The 20,401-nt window shown below is 37.7% G+C and overlaps 2 protein-coding genes and 1 long non-coding RNA gene across 4 annotated transcripts in view; all 3 read left to right on the forward strand.

Moving 5' to 3' along the window:
• The window catches only part of LOC105191225 (uncharacterized), a 54,617-nt gene that overhangs the window by 23,761 nt on the left and 10,455 nt on the right, over window positions 1–20,401 (forward strand). Inside the window, exons 1-2 of one of the 2 annotated variants that reach the window (XR_003114092.1) lie at window positions 16,533–16,761; window positions 17,006–17,237. The exons of the other annotated variant lie outside the window; for it this stretch is intronic. The gene's annotated coding sequence lies outside the window, so the exon portion shown is untranslated. Of the gene's footprint in view, window positions 1–16,532; window positions 16,762–17,005; window positions 17,238–20,401 lie in introns of those variants that run through there. 2 annotated transcript variants of the gene reach the window in all.
• On the forward strand, window positions 2,481–3,926 carry LOC112590288 (uncharacterized). Its single transcript, XR_003114097.1, has 3 exons — window positions 2,481–2,872; window positions 3,114–3,375; window positions 3,662–3,926. It is a non-coding gene; the product is annotated as an uncharacterized LOC112590288 (long non-coding RNA).
• Window positions 5,467–8,938, forward strand: LOC112590285 (uncharacterized). The gene is made up of 3 exons (XM_025306265.1): window positions 5,467–5,733; window positions 5,956–6,193; window positions 7,620–8,938. The coding sequence occupies exons 1-3, from the start codon at window positions 5,658–5,660 to the stop codon at window positions 8,041–8,043; spliced, it is 738 nt and encodes a 245-aa protein (XP_025162050.1). The 5' UTR covers window positions 5,467–5,657; the 3' UTR covers window positions 8,044–8,938.

The raw sequence follows: 20,401 nt of genomic DNA on the forward strand, positions 1-20,401 counted from the left end.
TGACACCTCGGGTATGTTAGCAAAAATTATGTAAACAAGAGCAAAGCGAGACGATTTTTAGTTATTAAAGATTAAATTAAAAGTCACGATTATAGCATTGCTGATTGACTGTCAGATTCAAACGTCAAAATCGCACGGCACTTCGGCATCCTGTTAAATTGGAATTCGACCAAGAACCTTTTTCTCAGGCCATAATACGTACTTTTCTTACTCTCCTTGCTATTATGAGCATCTTTGCCACGCCAGGACCATTCGAGTCACCTACAACGATATGTAAGCCTGCGATCGTTGTGCGAAATAATTTTCTCAAGCAAGAGTGAACACTCGTACCTCTGGTGCTCTTTTGCATATAGTATGTTATCCTACGACAGATACACGTGATCTCATTTATCGAGTTGATTTCCTTCTCATAAGAAACGCGTGCTTACCGAAACAATGACGTAGGAAATTACGTTCTCTATCATTTTTGTATTGAAATAAAATTGCAAGTTTATTATGTTCTTAATACCTTACCTGCAAAGATGTTCGCGACGGAAGGAAACGGCCAATGCATACCTAGCTCGCAGTATTGAGTTGATGAGATAACTCCTGAAAATCGGCATCACGCAGCTTGACTTACCGTCTTTCGACCCGTATCGTGCAGAAAAAGTACCTTACTTCGTCCAAAGACGACTCTGTTACTCTCCTATCGATTTCGGACATAACTATCTATGGCATTTCAGACTTCACGATACATAATGTTCGGTAAGCCATTATTAATATATAAATTGACGCACACCGGTCGAGATACATCTCTGAATAATTTACGCATGATTCAGATGAAGGATGATTGTCTCCATGTGGATCAACGTAAAATCGATCGATAGTCTTATTCTGCAAAACCGATCTACATGATGAATTCAATCACGGATCACGTGAGCACAAAAACTAGCATTAAATTGTTTTCAGTGTTTCTTTCAACAACTATAAACGTATTGCGTAGGAGATTAAATTTAACGCATACTTTCCATCCAACAATGTGTCAGCTAACTACGATATACATAGTACGACCGCGTTTCTCATCTCCCAGTTTCCAAAGAACGACTTGACGAATATCAACGCTAGCATCGCTATACAAGGTGGATATTACGAGAACTGGAAAAGGACCTATAAATATTTCAACGTTTATTACGTCAACGTCAACGTGGTATTCAAAAGCGTAGGGGATGTTAAGACCACCTCGGAAATAATAAGTAAATGGTATTCCCAATTAATCATCAACATAAATTACTATCAGCAAAACAACTGGGAGCTATAACTTCCCGAAACATGCATGTAATTCAATTCAATTATTCGCATCTAATATTATCCGGACAACAGAGAGTGAGAGAGAAAGAGAGAAAGAGAGAGAGAGGAGAGAGGAGAGAGGAGAGAGAGAGGAATAAAATTTTCTTGAAATATCCAATTAACGTATTGCTGACGCTTATTTAGACGTGCAATTGTCTCAATTTTATCGCAGTGACGAAGCACCCATCACTATATGATAAATATTTATCTTCAGAACCAATTGTACGCAATTATTATTTCATACCGAGTAACCATTCACATGTATCGATTTACGAAACGTCTTTTCTGACAATGTTAGGTGCGCATTAAATAATCAAAAGTGCGAGCATGACAACCGCTTATGACAAAATTCGAATAACTGTGCATGGTATAAATAATTTATTGTACTTTTATCTTGATAGATAAAAGTTTAATAAAAATACTTAGATTCATCGCGAATCTCTCGTTAGAGTTGTAACGTCGGATGATATCTCCTGCATTATCATTTCGGCTCCTTCATCGTTCTTCGTCATAATCAATCATCGAGCAACCTTGATCATTCGATGCACTTCTAACTTTGTCGTAGATAGCATTTACAAACCATTATGCAAATCAGAATAGATTTGGTTTTTTCAATGCAGCTTAGAACGTAACCGATGATAATAAACGATTTTGTAAAATAAAACATCATTCTAACACTTCCATATTGCTGACAGTTTTATCACGCAAATATAGTAGCACAAGTATGATACAAAGTGATTTTGTATTTTGAGAACATGTAACAAAGAGTTATGTATGTTAAAGAAAAAATTTGAAGCATAACACATTAATCCTTGACTAATTTAACGTGAAAGCTATATATGTGTATAAACATTCACGGAAAATATTTTATGCGCTCCCGAACAGATAACAGTGTGAGTTGAAGTTATTAAAATTCGGGGGAGATATATTTTTCATATTCAAATATTTTCTCGCTTAGTAAAATCTACCAAACAGAATTTCCCGATGTAGACGCGAATCGATCTTTCCAATTGTTAACTAGTCGAAAACTGACATCATCAATTTAAGTCTCAAAATGCGATGCGATAAGGTAAAAGCTGATGTTATAATTTTAATCGACAAATTATTTCGTTCCAAATAATCGCCTCGGAGGATAACAATTGTAAAGGGAGACCTTTTGCAAGGATTCAGCGAAAATATTCGTCATGTGTTTACATATTTATCGTTGTTCTTTCAATGCGTCTTCGCCTCAACGTTGAACAAGGAGATAACTTGTGATTTACATCCTGTTGATGCGTGATCGCTGAGTTTAAAATACACTCTCGACGCGTCGGACCGATATGTTTATGAAAGTCGTAAAATCGAGAACAACGCGAGTGGCTGGATTATTGTCGAAATCGTAAGGTTATTTATCACCACTGGTGATAAATCTACACGTCGAAATCGTTCAGCATTCGTTAAATTCGAAACAAGAACCTCTCCGCAAAAATGCATACCATCTTTGCGCTTTTCGTTATAACGAGCGGCTTCATCACGGACATGTGTGCCAACTATTTAAGGGACAGATGTAAGTAACATTGCGATTGTCGGATAAAGTAATATTCTCCAACGAGTATCAGCACGTATGATGTTCACTTTCCTGCGGCCATCTTATGACAGATACGCGCGATCTTACATATTCGACGAACCGCGTCGATTTTTCTTCTCGCGGAACCGCGCGTTTTCCCGGATCGAACGTAAAATCGGCTTATGCCGCTTTGATGTACATGCGAAAAAAAAATTGCAAGAACACTTTATTTTGTTGTTAGTACCAAATCTACATACATGTCCGAAATCGCGACTCCAAGCATGCTTACCGCGAAGCTTGGATTCGATGAGGCCTTACTTAGCGCAGAGTGTTCCGTAACTAAGTATAGATTCTTTCGAAATTCCGTAATTAAGTATACCTTCTTTCGAGCCATATTATACGCAATTTTATAAGATGACCTTCGAAAACCAGTATATCCCTATGATAAAGTTTAGTGATACATATATCAACGGTATATCAAACTTCACGATAACTAGAGTCAGGTAAATAATTATTATCTAAACATTACATAAACACATCAGCGGATTATTCAGTACTGTTAAGCCAATATTTCACTTGTACGACGAATATTGTCAGATAGAGAATTCCTACAGTGTCCGAGGGGAGTGTTAAAAATGCGCTAAGCAATCATTTGACATATTCGCAAAATATTCGCCGTATAACAAAAGAAATTGTAACAACTTGGCCTAACGAGACGACCACGTAGTGAATCCAAACGCGCTTTGTGACCAGCTGAGCACAAAATTACCCTAAAATTCTTGTTTCCAGAGTTGTCGAGGATCATTATATTGAGTTTCTGGCGCACTTTCCATTCGTCAGTGTGTCCACAAGTTCAATGCATACGTCTCATATGCGTCTCCTACGCTTATTAAAAGTAGCAGATACAGATTAAATAGCAATTTTAGGAACGTCGTTGCTGAAATTATTATACGAGGTAGGCATTTTGAGAACGAAGAACAATATTTTTAGGTGAACAACGTCACCGTGGCAATCTTAAAGTTTGAAGGGATGAAGACTAATAAACAACAAAGAGGTACACTCGAAAACCTAATGCAGTTGGCAAATGATTATCTTGCACTTGAGTGGGATCCATTGACTTACGAAATAATTTATAACATCAAAAACATTGCAGCTGAGTTATCCAGACCATTTGGAATAGATTTACACGAATTTCCCAACTGTTATGTTAACGTCTCGTTAAAACGCATCGTCTTGATTTTATTGTCATGATGAAGAGATTAATCATTTTATAATGAGTGTAACTTGCTAGCACAATTAGTTGTGCATTACTCATTTATTATTTTGATACGGAGATTCGTATACGCTGCTTTAGAAAATGGCTTTTTCTTCCAATGGGGTTCGGTGCGCATCAAATGCGAACGAATGCTCGCGGGTTTGCGGTTGTGACAGAACTCGCATGATAGTACACTATGCACACAGTATCTCTTTATTGTACTTTCATTCAATGAATAAAAGTATGATAAAAATACCTATGTTCCACGCGTTTTCTTCGTTATACTTGCAATGTTAGATATCTCGTATACCATCACTTCGGCTTTCGTCATAACTGATGAAGCTCGCGAGTTGTCGCTTGTAATTGAACCATTTCGCGTTACCAATCTTATCGGTAATAATATATATATAGATCCTTCCTAGACCTAAAGATTCTACGCTAAAGACCTTACGCTTTGTAAATTGGATATACGAAATACGATTGTAAACTTGGAACTGAAACAATCTGGACAATTTTTTTTCGGAGCATTTTCAACACCAGTCAATGGTTCAATAAGACAAATTATTTTTTAGCGGTCCAAAAATAAATTCTTTCATTGAAGCATCAGCTGTATCTTAAACAACATCCAGAACAATTTTGTCCTGACTGTAAAATAAATTCGAGTATATAATTATCCGGAAAGTACGCGTATACTTGAGAATTTCTAGAAAGAAAAGAATACGTGCAATAAGCGAAATATTTGTTTTCCTCGCAGAGAAAAAAATCCATGTAAGAGCGTTTGCAATATTGGATATTTTTTCTTCGCGTGAATAACGGCGCTTAGATTATACAAATTTATTTGTAAATTTAACCAACGCAATAAAGAGTTATGCACGTATCAAGTGAAATTTCATATAATATGTAATTCTACATAACTCCTCTTACTCGTTTTCCTTCTCTCTTCCTTTCTCTTTTCAACAATGAAAAAATTCGACGGCAACGGTAGAAATATTTAATATTTTTAAACATTTTTCTTTCTCAATGTATTATCACTTGATCTCTTCGAATAATATCTAGCAAAATTCATCGATCCATTGCACTTCATTTTCCGCAGGACACAAATAATTGTCCCATTATCAATGCTTTAAAAATTAAAGACTGCGTTTTACATATTCGCTTCGCAATGTATGTTCCTTTCAAGTAGCCACCTTAGCTAAGATCATAGGATTTCGTGAGAACTTTCGATGTAGATTCACAAGTTCCCTATTATTCTCTCGACAAATGCTTGGCACAATGTTAAGCCACAAGGCCGCTCGTGATTTGCATTGTGTGTACACGTGATCGTCGTGTCCGAAATACGAATCCTGACTCGTCGGACAAATATATTAACGAGAGACGTGGAAACGAGAACAACGCGAGCTGGCTAGTTGTCGTCGAAATCGCATAGTCGGAACATTATCGAGTAACAGTGAAATTCGCGCATTAAAGTCACTCAATATTTCGACGCAACATTAAATTTGAATTTGACCGAGGATTTTTCGGTAAGCCACAATGCGTGTTATTTTATTGATCTTTTTGATGAGCATGATGACCATGGTGAAGTCTGACCGCGATCTAGGGATTACGTGTAAGTAACCGTGCGATCATCTCGCAAATCCGAAAATTTTCTCGAACAGCTAACATTTGTAACTCCGTTTTAATCTCGCGAATAGAAGTCTATTCTAAGAGAGATACACTTAATTTGAGGTATTTTTCGAGTTGACCCGCTGCCTTCCGATGAATCGTGTGTTTTTCAAAACTGATATGTGTGAGAAAGTAATTGCGAACGCAGTATGTAATTTGTTCTTAGTATCACTACTGTACATTTGTAACCAAAGAGAGATTGATCTAGGAGTATGTATAAAGCGCAGCATAGAATCATTAAAGCCTCACTTGAAGGATGGTGTTTATTCTTTGGGTATTCCGACGTTCAACCCGTATTGTATACCGACTTACGAATTTTCCATGTCGGGTAAATATTCAAGCACCACGAAGTTTTCGGATATAATAATCTCCGGAGCAGCAGACTTCGATATAACGGGGTTCAAGTAAGTAATCGCGATAGAGCAGATTGACATACGACATACAAACATTCATTCGCAATGCGCGATCCAAGCGATCGTCTCATCCCGGATGTCGATTTTAAAGTCGATCACGCAACAATACACATAACAATAGACGTAATAATGTGGAGCTAATAGCCTTCTTGTATCACTGCAAACTCGAGTGTTGTTTTCATCCAAAAAAGTAATTTCAGAACAAGCGAATCGTTTAAATTTTAGGGGATTTTATTCTTATTTGTGAGATGATCCACAAGAGGATTCCTTTAGGATTAAAAGGAACATATTATAAACGCATTATACTTAAAAGTTAGAGGAATTATATGTTATATGTACGTATGTGTGTCTGTAATGCAAATTTTATTAATTTTAATATAAATTTCCTCTTATACACAAATTATTTAATTTTTTTAAGAGATTATTATTTATTCTTACTATACTGTATTTTATTCTCTTTCTTACTAGTTAAACTACTTAATTTGAAAAAATTATGATAATGTATAGCAAGAAGTAATGTATATATATATATATAAATATACTTCTGGCTCTAGTTCTACGATAAGTAAGCACGAATGAAATAAGACCATCATAACAAATAAATTTCCAATCAGTTTTGTCACGGGCTTCATAGCTGCAAAGATGTTCATCATAACCGATGGTATGAAACATAGTTGAAAGAAAGAAAATATATTTTCTAACTTCTTGCAATAGATTATAAACTGTATTTGACCAAATATGGGTAAATTATCTTCGTTATTATAACAACACATATACCTTTTTTAAAAAGCATTCTAAATATTCTGACCCATGAGTATATGGTTATTTTTTCGTTCATGTCTGGAGATGGAGCATGACTAAACAAAAGAAGCCGACATTCAAATCAACATATTCCTCTTCATATAAAAGGAAAATTAATTGATATAAGAGAAAATTCTCTTGAAAACGGTTAGAATTTAATAAATTTTAGATGAATAGTTCACTTTAATCGCTTTATAGGAAACTCTTTTTCCCGTAAACGGCTCAGAATATGAGACTATAGGAAAAATCACTTTATAAATAAAAAAATAAATAAAAAACAAAATAAAATATAATGTCTAAATAACGTCTAAATGAATTAAATGACGTAGCTTAAGACAACAAGAAACATGTAAAGAAAGCTTCAGCCTATACGTGTCAAAATAACACACTCGGGTTTGCAATGTAGTACAAGGAGTATCGTCGAATTCCTGAGTCGCCGGATAAACAATTTTCGCGGGAATTGTTAAATTCGACTGACAGATTCGACGACACTTGTCGTACGACAAATGGAACGATAATCTTCTTCGCCCGAGGAGAAGCTGCATCGCGAATTCGAGCGCGGCTGAATCTCAGCAGCCGAACAGCTATTCGACTATCTGGACATTCTCGTTTTCAGCTACGCAAGGCATCAGATAATGTTACAGGCGAAGTTCCCACAGATTATATTGCGCACAAAATACCAAGTGATGCCCAATTTTACGAGGCCCATAAAAGTAGGCCGACTAACAACAATTTTTAGAAACGTCACCGCCGACGTCGTTATATATGGTGAAAATTACGATAAAGCGGAAACAGGCGAGGAACATTTTGAAGTGATGAATGTCCAGGTGCAATTGAAAATCGATAAAATCTCGGGGTCTAAAACGGCGAGTTATAACGAGACGATGACCATTTATTTGGATCAATTTTTGCAATATCAATGGCAGACACTGATGAACGAAATGCACCGGACGGCCGAATGGTACGCTGCCAAAGTTATCAAGGAAACCGCTAACAACATCTATGTCAACTTCCCTCTGAGCGTATTGTATCCAGAGTAGGCATCTTCTTGCCCTCGTTTTATAGCCGCGACGACGAGCTAGTTGTCTTTTTTTGTGAAAATTGTAAATTATCATATATCAACATGCACGGCCGATCGCGCGCGTGTTATTGTCACAAAGTGAGAACTCGTGTGCGCTCGTTTGCATGATGGTTCGCGTTTGATCCTTTTTCAGACGAAGACGGTAATCGCTCGTGACAGAGTCGGAATGTCGGTACGCGGTGTAAACGGCAGCTCTTTATTATATCTTCACCTGGGGACAAGTAGAAATATAATGAAAGCACGTACGGAAGATTCTCGGTGAAATCACATTCCAACCGAATCCTCCGTCGCACTTGCAACGCCGGACACGTCACGTGTACCGTCACTTTCGGCTTCTGTCCGATGACCGATTAGCTCGCTCGATCATAGTCATTCGACGCGTTCTTTTAGCTTAGTTCACACCGGTGAAATCGCGCGCAGACGGTTGGCCATACGAGCGCGGACTTCCACTCGATTCGATTTCAACACTTCCCTCCCGATGCGGCTCGCAACGTCGCCGATAGTTTAACGAGAGAACTTTGTAATTGATTCCCGGAAGTTGAGTTCTCTGATTGAAGCATCGGCTACGACTCGAGCCGCATCGCGAGTAAAGCGCGCAAATCGCACGATAAAAATAAAACAAGAATACGGAATATGAGTATACATAGTACTCAGCGGCCGCAGGTCAGCAAGATCATAAAAGTATTTGTCTCCTGTAAATAAAAAGAGAACTTTTTTTCCGATGCATGCATAATATAGACATTTTGTATCGAGACGACAGAGAAAATAAAAGTTACGATATGCGCGAATGTACGAACTTATAAATTTGTACTTTGAGAGTGACATAATAAAACGTTAGGCATGTGACCAGCGAATTTCGAAATAATTCATTCATCGCGAGTAACGTAGGCTCGCTTTTCGCCACGGAAAGGCAGTCCGCCTTTCAATGCAGTTCTCGCGCGCGTTGAATGCACTTGTTCCTGTCTTTATTCGAGTCGCTTACCCACACGCCACGGCTTCTCGCGTCGTGCCGAGCATCGAAGACACCGACTCCAAAACATGGAAGATACGTCTTCAGGTATCCTTCAAAATAGCGAACGTTCGATGCCGGCAATGTTAACACGTTGCGGGAAGCGAATGCTTTTCAGTGGAAAATTCCGTCCGCGGCTGTGTGAGGTTTAGAAACGGAATTTAAAAAAAAATATACACCCAAAAAAAGGAATTTCAGAACAAGCAAAATTATCTAAATTTTAGAGGATTTTATTTTTATATATGGCCTCAAGAGGATTCCGCTAAAATTAAGAGGAAAATATTCTAAACATATTATTCTTAAAGTTAGAGAAAATATATGTTATACAGGGTGCACGATTTATCTGAAGACATTGAAATATCTCGAGAACTATGCATTGGATAAAAAAAAGTGGTTAATGAAAGTTGTTAGTCTCGAAGGGGGACATCCAATGATACCAAACTCGACCTCCCACCCCACCCCCTGGAGGTAGGGGTTGGGGACAACTTTGAAATCTTAAATGGAAACCCCCATTTTTTATTGCAGATGCGGATTCTACGCCACAAAATACGTAAATTTTGTCCGAAACTTTTTTTTCGATTCGTGATAGATGGCGCTGTAATTGCAAAAAATTATATTTTCCGCAATTCTCTAGAAATGATCATTGGATTGAGAAATAAAAAATACCTGATCAATATTTTTAATGAACATAATAAAAGTTATTCCCCCCCCCCATCCTCTCGGGGTAAGGTGGGTGATAACGTTCAAATCTCAAATGGGGACCCACATTTTTCATTGCAGAATTAGATTGTATGTGAAATTTTTATTGAAACAATTTTTTTCATTCGTGATAGGTAGCGTTGAATTTTTCCGAGAAACTACTTTTAACGTTACACAAGAACAACGACGAGGACGTAGTAGTTTTATGTTCCCTTCGGATGCTTTTTTAATGTGAGTCCCCTTGCCTCTCACAGATCGGGGTGCTTTTTTAATGTGAGTCCCCTTGCCTCTCACTGTTCAATTAATTAGAGTAAGTGTTTGAAATTTTTACCTTCAACTTCAATACACTTATTGATCCTTTTTTCAAATGACTGTACACAGGATAGAAGCATATATGCAGGAGTTTCAGCGCAAGCGTTTCTTATGCGTTCTACCATGTTTTCACGAGTTGTTGGCACTTGTTGATAAACCTTATATTTTAAGTTAGGTTGATAAACCTTATCTTTTTAATAACTTTTATTATGTGTTTAAAAATATTGAACAGGTATTTTTTATTTCTCAATCCAATGATCATTTCTGGAGAATTGCGGAAAATATAATTTTTTGCGATTACAGCGCCATCTATCACGAATCGAAAAAAAAGTTTCGGACAAAATTTACGTATTTTGTGGCGTAGAATCTGTATCTGCAATAAAAATGGGGGTTTCCACTTAAGATATCAAAGTTGCCCCCAATCCCCACCCCCAGGGGGTGGAGTGGGAGGTCGAGTTTGGTATCATTGGATGTCTCCCTTCGAGACTAACAACTTTCATTAACCACTTTTTTTTATCCAATACATAATTCTCGAAATATTTCAATGTCTTCAGATAAATCGTGCACCCTGTATATATGTTATATATATAATGCAAATCTTATTGATTTTAATTTAAATTTCCTCTTATACAAAGATTATTTAATATCTTTTTAAAGGATTATTATTTATTCTTACCGAACTTTATTCTTACCGGTTATACTGGTTAATTTGAAAAAATTATTATAACGTATAGCGAAAAGTAATATATATATATATAAATGTACCTCTAGCTCTAGTTTGACAATAAGTAGGCACGAATGAAATAAGATCATCATGACAAATAAATTTCTAATCAGTTTTGTTATGAGTTTTATAGCTACAAAAATGTTTATCATAACCAATTATATGAAACATAGTTAAAAGAAGGGATATATATATTATTCAACTTCTTGCAATAGATTCTAAACTGTATTTGACCAAATATGGGTAAATTATCTTCGTTATATGTTAAAACAACACACACATCTTTTTTAAAAGCGTTCTAAATATTCTAACCAATGAGGATATGCTTATTTTTTCGTTCATGTCTAAGTCGTGAGACAGAGAATGACTGAAGAAAATAAGCCGACATTTAAATCAACATATTCCTTTTCATATAAGAGGAAAATTAATTTATATAAGAGGAAATCCTCTTGACATAAAAGGAAAATAGTTAGAATAATATCCAACAAATTTTAGATGAATGGTTCACTTTAATCACTTTGTCGAAAGAGGAATCCTTTTCCTGTAAAAAGCTTCACGTATAAATATAAGACTATGAAAAAAATCATTTTACAAATAGAATACTTTTTTTGGGTGTATGAACGAGTTTTATCGCCGATTGGCTAAAGTTCGCGAATATATGCAAACGTTCCGTGGTGTTATTCAATCAATTAATAGGTTAATCAATAAGTACTAGCAATGTTGCATTGAAACCATTCAATTTGTTTACATTCTTAAGAACCGCCGAACGTCGTCGCGATTATGCCGAGAGCATCGCCAAGGCTGCGAAAAAGCCTTGGCTGCCACGAGCAAGTTACTCGACGAGGTTCTCTCTGGCTGATCGCCGAAAAGGAGAGACGTTGTAAGTCAGAAACTCTCGGCAGACTTTAACGTTCGCGAAAGCTCGCCTTCGCCAACGCGGCCAGTTCAAACAGCTTTTCCATCTTTGCTACTTAACGTCGCGGTTTCATCACATCTCATACGCCGTTCTTATGAAACCAATCGCAGCCTTGTCGAAGATTGTCTACAAATTAGCCTCTAATAAATAGCTTCTCGTTCAATTCTCATCTCATCGTATGAGATTCCGATTAAGTGTGCGATGTAAATCCTGAATAGTTTCACGGAAACGAGATCACTCAGGATAAAAAACAAATAAAACAAATAAAAGTGAGGAATTATGTACGACGGTCTGAGAGTCGACCTGCCACACACTTTGACATTATTTGTCACGTACAACCGCGGCACGCATTTACGAATAATCTGATTCATATATCGCGCGTGATAGACGAAACATAATGAGTGATAAAGACTTCCCAGAGAGGACGAATTCGAAGAGACAATGAAACGTTTGATTTTTATGGTCGGAACGGGCTTATTTTCGGTCACCGCGGAATAAAATTCGCAGCCTAATCGGCTCTTTCCGTTATCCTTCGATATTTATAGACAAGACACCGACGGGTTTCTTAATCAGGGAATATATACATAAGTTTTTTGTTTATTGAATCATCCGCGGAAAATGGTTCAGCTGGTAATGTTACAATATCCTTCATAAATAATGAGCTATAGCTGTGTATAATGTACGTAAAATTGCAGCATAACAAAAAATTCCTGATTACAGTATAGTGTATACAAAACATTTCTCATGTTACATCAAAATTCATCTCGAATGGAAGATTACTGGCTATGGATATGATTGCTCCGATTAATGCTCCATAAATCAACAGAATGACAAGCAATCCTTTCCCTTTTCCTTTTTTTTGCTTTAAGATATGACAGAGTGTTTCGCAAAGCAATCATTAGACACAATCTTCTGTGAACTTTATCAAATTGTTTGATAAAGTCCACAGCTAAACATCGCAAAATATGATTCTGCAACTGTCATGTAATAATCGGCTCGCCATTATCATTGCTAATAACAAGAAAAGGTTGGGAACCCGGAAATTCAAAAAAATATGAAACTTTGTATCAAAGTAAAGTACTAGGTGCGCAACTAAGTTTCCGGGTTTTTTGATCAATGAAAAATGGAAAATTTCAAGAGAAATACAAAAAATTGTTTATTCGAAATATCGTTTCTTGCTAGTTACACATTTTTGCCAACTCTCTGGCAATACATGAATACCGCGACGATAAAACGACGCGTCTTTGGACCGAAACCATTCATCCAACCAATTTTGCACTTCTTCGAAATTGGCCAAGTGTTGCCCAGCCAAGCCATGCGCCATCGACCGGAACAAGTGATAATCGGAAGGGGCCAGGTCTGACGAATACGGCGCGTGCAGTAGCAGATCCCATTTCAGCGTTTTGATGGTGTCCTGGACGATGGAAGTGCGATGGCACGGAGCGTTGTCGTGCTTCAATATCACTCGTTCGTGTCTCGTGTCCCATTCTGGCCGTTTTCCGAGCAATGCATGGTTCAAATTGATCAGTTGTTGTCGGTAGCGATGCCCATTGACAGTTTCGCCCGCTCATTCAGCACCTCATAGTACACGATTCCTTTCTGGTCCCACCAAACGCAGAGCATTGTCTTCTTTCCGAAGCGATTTGGACGTGCCGTCGATGTTGATGTTTCGCCAGGTGAAAGCCACGATTTTTTGCGTTTGGGATAATCGAAATATATCCACTTCTCATCGCCAGTAACAATTCGATGTAGGAAACTCTCTCTTTCATGCTGCAAAAGCAAAATTTCGGAAGTGGCTCTTCGATTTTCCATCTGTCTCTCGGTTAACTCATACGGCACCCATTTTCTTTCCTTTTGAATTTTTCCCATGGCATGTAAACATTTGAAAATACCTTGGCGAGTCATGTTTATTATCTCCGCAAGTTGATCTTGTGTTTGCATATCATCCTCATCCAATAACGCTTGCAAATCGGCGTCCTTAATTGTTTTTGGTGGTCTTCCGGAGCGCTCCTTGTCCTCAGTGTCGAAATCGCCACTTCTGAAGCGTTTAAACTAATCTTCATAGGTAGTTTTCCATGGTGCGTGTTCGCCGTAGGCCTCCTCAAGCAAACGACGTGCTTTAGCTGCACTTTTTTTCAAGTTAAAGCAGAAAAGCAAAGCTTCCCGCAAATGCTGTTTATTTGGCACAAAACTCGACATCTTCGTTGTTAGAAAAAATATTTTTGCGTTGCGATATGTGTTGGTATTACGACTGGTTATTGTTAACAGATGTCCAAGTTATAAAAAAACACAACTTCAGACATGTATGTCGACTACATGTGTCGTTAGCGCCATCCATGTGTGAAATTCGGAAACTTAGTTGCGCACCTAGTAAAATGCTTAATTTTTATATATGAAGTCATTTGGTCCAGAGAACAAAGCAGAAAAATATATTTAGTTGAGGCAACTAAATATATTTTGTTGTATAAAACATGTTATATAAAATAAAAAATATTTGGTTGCTATTTAAAAATGCTTCAACTAAACAGTTTTGTTAGAGATACTACATTTTTTTTCCTAATGTTGAACCACGCGTTTACCGAATCAAACGCGTAGGAAATTACGTACACTTTCATCTTTGCACAGAGAAGAAGTTGCAAGTTTATTATGTTCTATTATGTTATTATGTAGTAGACTATCTGCAAACATGTTTGCGACGGGCCAAAACAGAAACGGTCAATGCGTGCCTAACACACAGTATTGAGTTGATGAAACAACTCCTAAAAATCGGCGTCACGCAACCTGACTTCTTCCGATCCCTATCGTGTTGATAATGTACCTTACTTCGTCAAAGACGACTCTGTTACTCTCCTTTCGATCTCGGACATAATTATCTATGGCATTCCAGACTTCACGATACATAATGTTCAGTAAGTCATTATTAATATACAAATTGACGTACACCGGTCGAGATACATCTCTGAATAATTCACGCACGATTCAGATGAAGGATAATTGTATTCATGTGGATCGACGTAAAATCGATCGATAGCCTTATTCTGCAAAAGCGACCCACATGATGAATTCAATCACAGATCACGTAAGCACAGATGAGTGCAAGACAAACATAAAATTGTGGTTTTCAGTATTACTTTCAGCAGCTTTATCTGCAGTATACATGGGATTAAATTTAACGCATACTTTCTATCGATCAATGTGTCAGCTAACTACAACTCATATAGTAAGACTGCGTTTGTCACGTCTCACATTATAACGAACGACTTGACGAATATCAACGCTAGCATCATTATACAAGATGGATATAGCGAGCACTGGACAACGGCCTATAGATATTTCAACGTTTATTATGTCAACATAATATTCGAAAGTATAGGGGATGTGGACATCACCACGGAAATAATAAGTCAATGGTACTCCAAAGCAGTCATCGACATAAATTCCTATCTGCATAACAACTGGGGAGCTATAGCTATATATTCCCAGTTCGAAACATGCATATAATTCAATTATTCGCCTCTGATATTATCCAAACAATTGCGAATAAAATCTTCTTGAAATATCCAATTCACGAATTGCTGATTTTCTAGATGCGCAGTTGTCTTTGTTTTATCGTTGTAATGAAACACCCATCACTGTATGACAAATATTAATCTTCAGGACAATCAATTGTATGCAATTTATTATTTCATATTAAGCGATTATTCACATGCACCGATTTACAAAACGTCTCTTCTGACGAAGTTAAAACCAAGTTCATCAAATGATCAAGGATGCGAGGGTAACAAACAGTTATAATAAAATTCGAATGATTGTACATGATGTAAATAGTTTATTATATTTTTATTGTATTTTTATCTTGGTAGGTAAAAGTTTAATAAAAATACGTGGAATCATCGCGAATCTCTCGTTAGAGTTGTAACGTCGGATGATATCTCCTATATTAGCACACCGCCTTCTATCATAACCAATCATCGAACAATTTTAAACATTCTGTACGCTTGTAACTTTGTCGTAATATTTATAAACCGTTATGCAAACGAGAATAGACTTTGTTTCTTCTATACAACTTAGAACATAACCGATGATTTAATGAGCAACCTCGTTTGTAAAATAAAGCATCCTTCTAACACCTCCATATTGCTGACAATTTCATCACACAAATATCGCAATGCAAATATGATACAAAGTGATTTTGTATTCTGAGAACACGTAATAAAGAGTTATGTATGTTAAAGAAAAAATTTGAAGTATAGTACATTAATCCTTGGTTGATTTAACGTGAAAGCTATATACGTGTATAAACATCCACAGAAAATATTTTATGCGGTCCTAAACAGATAATAGTATAAGTCAAAATTATTAAAAATCAGGAGAGATATATCTTTCTAATTCAAATATTTTCTCGTTCAGCGCATTATCATTCCTCGTGAAAATCTACCAAACAGAATTTCCAGATGTAGATGCGAATCGATCTTTCCAAATGTTAACTTTTCGAAACCTGACGTCATCAATTCAAGTCGCCAATTTAACGTAATGCGTTAAGATAAAAACCGATGTTATAATTTTAATTGACAAATTATTTCGTTCCAAATAATCGCCTCGGCGGATAGCAATCGCGAAGGAAGATTTTTTGCAAGGATTTAGCGAAAACATTTGTCAAGTGTTTACATATTTATCATTGTTCTCTCACTATGTCTCCGCCTCAACGCTAAACAAGGAGACAACTCGTGATTTACATCCTGTCGACACGTGATCGTTATGTTTAAAATATGCCCTCAACGTGGTATGTTAACGGAAGTCATGAAGTCGAGAACAGCGCAAGGTGATTGAATTATCTTCGAAACCACACGATTACACCACTGCCGATAAATCTGCATTTTGAAATCGCTCAGCATTTCGTTAAGTTCCAATGGAAGCAAGAACCTTTCCGCAAGCAAAATGCGTATCATCTTTACACTCCTCGTTATAACGAGCGGCTTCATCGCGAACATATCTGCCTTCCACCTAAAAACCATATGTAAGTAACACCGCGATCATCGGATAAAGTAATACTCTCCAACGAGTATGAGCATGTATGGTGCTCAGTTTTATGCGACTATCTTGTGATAGATATGAGCAATTTTATATATTAGTCGAACCGCGTCGAATTTTCTTCTCGCGAGAATCGCACGCTTTCCGGATCGAACATGAGATTGATGACTTACGACGCTTTGATATACGTTTGCAGGAAAGATTACAAAGACATTTTATTTTGTTGTTAGTACCGAATCTACACACATGTCCAAGATCAGAACTCCAAAGATGCTTACCGCAAAGCCTGGAATCGATGAAGCCTTACCTAGCGCAAGGTGTTCCGCTTTTGAGCATACCCGCTTTCGTGCCATATTATATATAATTGAACAAAATGATTTTCACAAATGATTTTATCCCTATGATAAAGTTTAGAGATACATTCATCAGCGATATATCAAAGTTCAGGATAAGTAAAGTCAGGTAAGTAATTATTGTCTAATAGATAAACACATCGACAGATCATTCGCTAGCATTAAGGGGATCCTGGAGTCGTCAACGAACTTGCAAAGCGTCTATAACGTAGAGGCGATCATCAAAAAATAGGGAACGTTATCATCTGTTATCGACGTTAGTGAATTTTGGTACACATATGTGTATATATATTTACATAGTATTTATATAGTAAAGACAATTGCCGGATAATTGCTGATGCGATTATGCTATCCTTTCATCGCATTTTTCCATATATATCTTTTCTCACAGACTTCGGACAAATGTGTGTGTGCATTGTCATTTCGACTTTTCTACACATAGATCTTATATGAATGTGAATGCGACGTTGCCGATATTTGCCTTCTCTCCGAAATGTGCATTTTGCTGCTGCTTCTCGGATTCTTCGATTCGCTGATATATATATAGTGTAACATAATAAAAAATAATTTAAGCAATGAATATTATTACAAGAAAATGATTCTTCAGAAATAGTATGCTTGTTTTCACGTAAATCGGCTTCTCACTTTATCGTGTCAGCGACTTCTTTTTGTCAAGTTTACGTCGCCCTGGCTTAGCAGTATTAGCAGTACGGAAACATTTTCGTACAGTCAATATTCCTATCAAAATAAAGCGGAGTATTACAAATCACCCGAGAAAAGCGATGGGAAACTATTGCGAATAGGACACCGAGTTCCTCCTGCAACGTTTACGTCGCACTGGAAGTACGGAATTGAAAACGCTTTTGTACAGTGAATATTTCTGTCAAAATAAAGCGGAGTAATTCAAGTTATCCGAGAAAAACGATGGGAAACTATTGCGATAGGACACCGACTTCCTTCTGCAACGTTTACGTCGCACTAGCAGTACGGAATTGAAAACGCTTTTGTACGGCAAATATTCCTGCCAAAATAAAGTGGAGTAATAGAAAACATGTTAGAAATACGATGAGAAACTATTGCGACTAGAACACCGACACTTTCTTATAAAGTTTACGTCGCATTGGCCGCACGGAATGAAAAAGTCTTTCGTATAGTGTATATTCCTGCCAAAATAAAATGGAATAATGCAAATCATCTGAGAAAAACGATGAGTAACTATCGCGATTAGGACAACGAGTCCTTCTTGCAAAGTTTACGTCGCCCTGGCTGTACCAAATTGAAAACCTTTTCGCTTCACATAATAAATATTCGTACGAAAATAAAAAATAGTAATAAGAAACGTCTTGGAAAAATGATGAAAAATTCGATGCGCCGAATTGAGAATACTTTTATAAAGGGAAAGCACATGTGTAGGAATATGAAACGGAGCATTGCTCAATATGAAATTAATATTCTATATCAGCCTAGAAAAACTTTATGTGTAATTGAAAATTTACGTCGTACTGACTGGACTGAATTTCAAATCCTTTTGCATGGCAATGTTTCGCTTCATCTTTGCATGTATTTTGACTATGCGAAAGGGCTTTGATAAAGTGTAAGAGAGAGAGAATGAGAGAGAGAGAGTGTGTGAGAGAGACAGAGAGTGTGTGAGAGAAAGAATGAGAGAGAGAGAGGGAGAGAGAGAGAGAGAGAGAGACTATGAGAGAGAGACTATGAGAGAGAGAGAGAGAGAGAGAGAGAGACTATGAGAGAGAGAGAGAGAGAGAGAGAGAGAGAGAGGAGAGAGGAGAGAGAGAGAGAGAGAGAGAGAATATGAGAGAGAGAGAGATTTTGTGAGAGAGAGTGTGTGAGAGAAAGAGTGTGGGATAGAGATTGTGAGAAATAGGGAGTGTGACAAAGAGAGAGTGTGAGGGAGGGAAAATGTGAGTGAGAGAGAGTGTAAGAGATAGAAGAGTATGAGAGAGAGGAGAGTGTGAGAGAAAGAATGTGAGGGAGGAAGAGTGCGAGAGAGAGTATGTGAGAGAGAGAGAGAGAGAGAGAGAGAGAGAGAGAGAGAGAGAGAGATAGAGAGAGAGAGAGAGAGAGAGTGAGGGAGGGAGATAGGGAGGGAGGGAGGGAAGGAGAGATAAAAAAACAGTGTAATAAAAAATAAGGGTTCCCATTTAAAAAACGCATGTTAACTTCCAAATGACCTTGAAGGTCATGGCCAATGTCAAATTCATGGTCACCATCAAGTCCGTCACTCGATTTTCTACAACTTTTATGTTTAATGTTTCTCATGAAAACTTGATCCTGCAAAGTTATCCTGGGAGTCCGGCATTTTTAAGACACTCTGTATATACACATGTATACCAAAATTCACTAACGTCGGTAACAGATGATAACGTTCCCTACTTTTTGACTATCGGCCCTATTATTTCTTTTCACTCACTCACTCATCCCCCTCCCTCTCTGCCTCTCTCTCCCCCCTTCCTCTCTTTCTCACACTCTCTCCCTCACACTCTCCTCTCTCTCTCCCTCCCTCCCTCCCTCCCTCCTCTCCTCTCTCTCTCACACTCTCTCCCTCATACTCTCCTTTTTCTCTAGCCCTCCTTCTCCTACTCTCACCCGCTATCCCTAAACATCTCCCCCTCCCCCTCTCTCATCTTCTCTCTCCCCCTCTCTCCCTCCCTACCTCCCTCTCTCTCTCTCACATTCTCTCCCTCACTCTCACACTCTCTCCCTCCCTCTCTCTCTCTCTTATACTCTCTCTCTCTCTCTCTCTCTCTCTCTCTCTCTCTCTCTCTCTCTCTCTCTCTCTCTCTCTCTCTCTCTCTCGCTGTCCCTCTCTGTCTCTTTTATTTACGCGCGCGCCATTCTAGCTGATTCATATAAAGTTTAGAATAAATATTAGGTGCGCAACTAAGTTCTCGCTGTTTTTTTGATGAAAATTTATTGTGAAAAACTTTATTGTGAAAAAATGGTTACAAATGAATCATTCAAAATATTGCCCATCGCTAGCGACAACTTTTTCCCATCTTTCTGGCAGAGCTCGAATACCGTCACGGTAGAAGTGTTCGTCTTTTGAGGCTATCCACGAATCAAGCCATTTTGAGATGTCTTCATATGAGCGGAACTGCTGATTAGCCAGACCATGTGCCATCGAACGGAACAAGTAATAATCGGACGGCGCAATATCTGGGGAATATGGCGGGTAGGGTAGGACGTTTCTAAGTAGGTTTTAACGGGTTTGGCAACGTGAGGCCGAGCGTTGTCATGCTGTAGAATCACTTT

This window comes from Harpegnathos saltator, unplaced genomic scaffold, assembly GCF_003227715.2.
Source record: "Harpegnathos saltator strain DR-91 unplaced genomic scaffold, Hsal_v8.6 scaffold124, whole genome shotgun sequence".
NCBI classification, from domain to species: Eukaryota; Metazoa; Arthropoda; class Insecta; order Hymenoptera; family Formicidae; genus Harpegnathos; species Harpegnathos saltator.

What these genes read in the sequence shown, in the direction of transcription:
- LOC112590285 (XM_025306265.1), top strand. Translation starts at nt 5,658, where the DNA reads ATGCGTGTTATTTTATTGATCTTTTTGATGAGCATGATGACCATGGTG. An exon ending in CCGCGATCTAGGGATTACGT is followed by an intron (nt 5,734 to 5,955) that starts GTAAGTAACCGT and finishes ATTTGTTCTTAG; the next exon opens with TATCACTACTGTACATTTGT. An exon ending in TTCGATATAACGGGGTTCAA is followed by an intron (nt 6,194 to 7,619) that starts GTAAGTAATCGC and finishes TCTCGTTTTCAG; the next exon opens with CTACGCAAGGCATCAGATAA.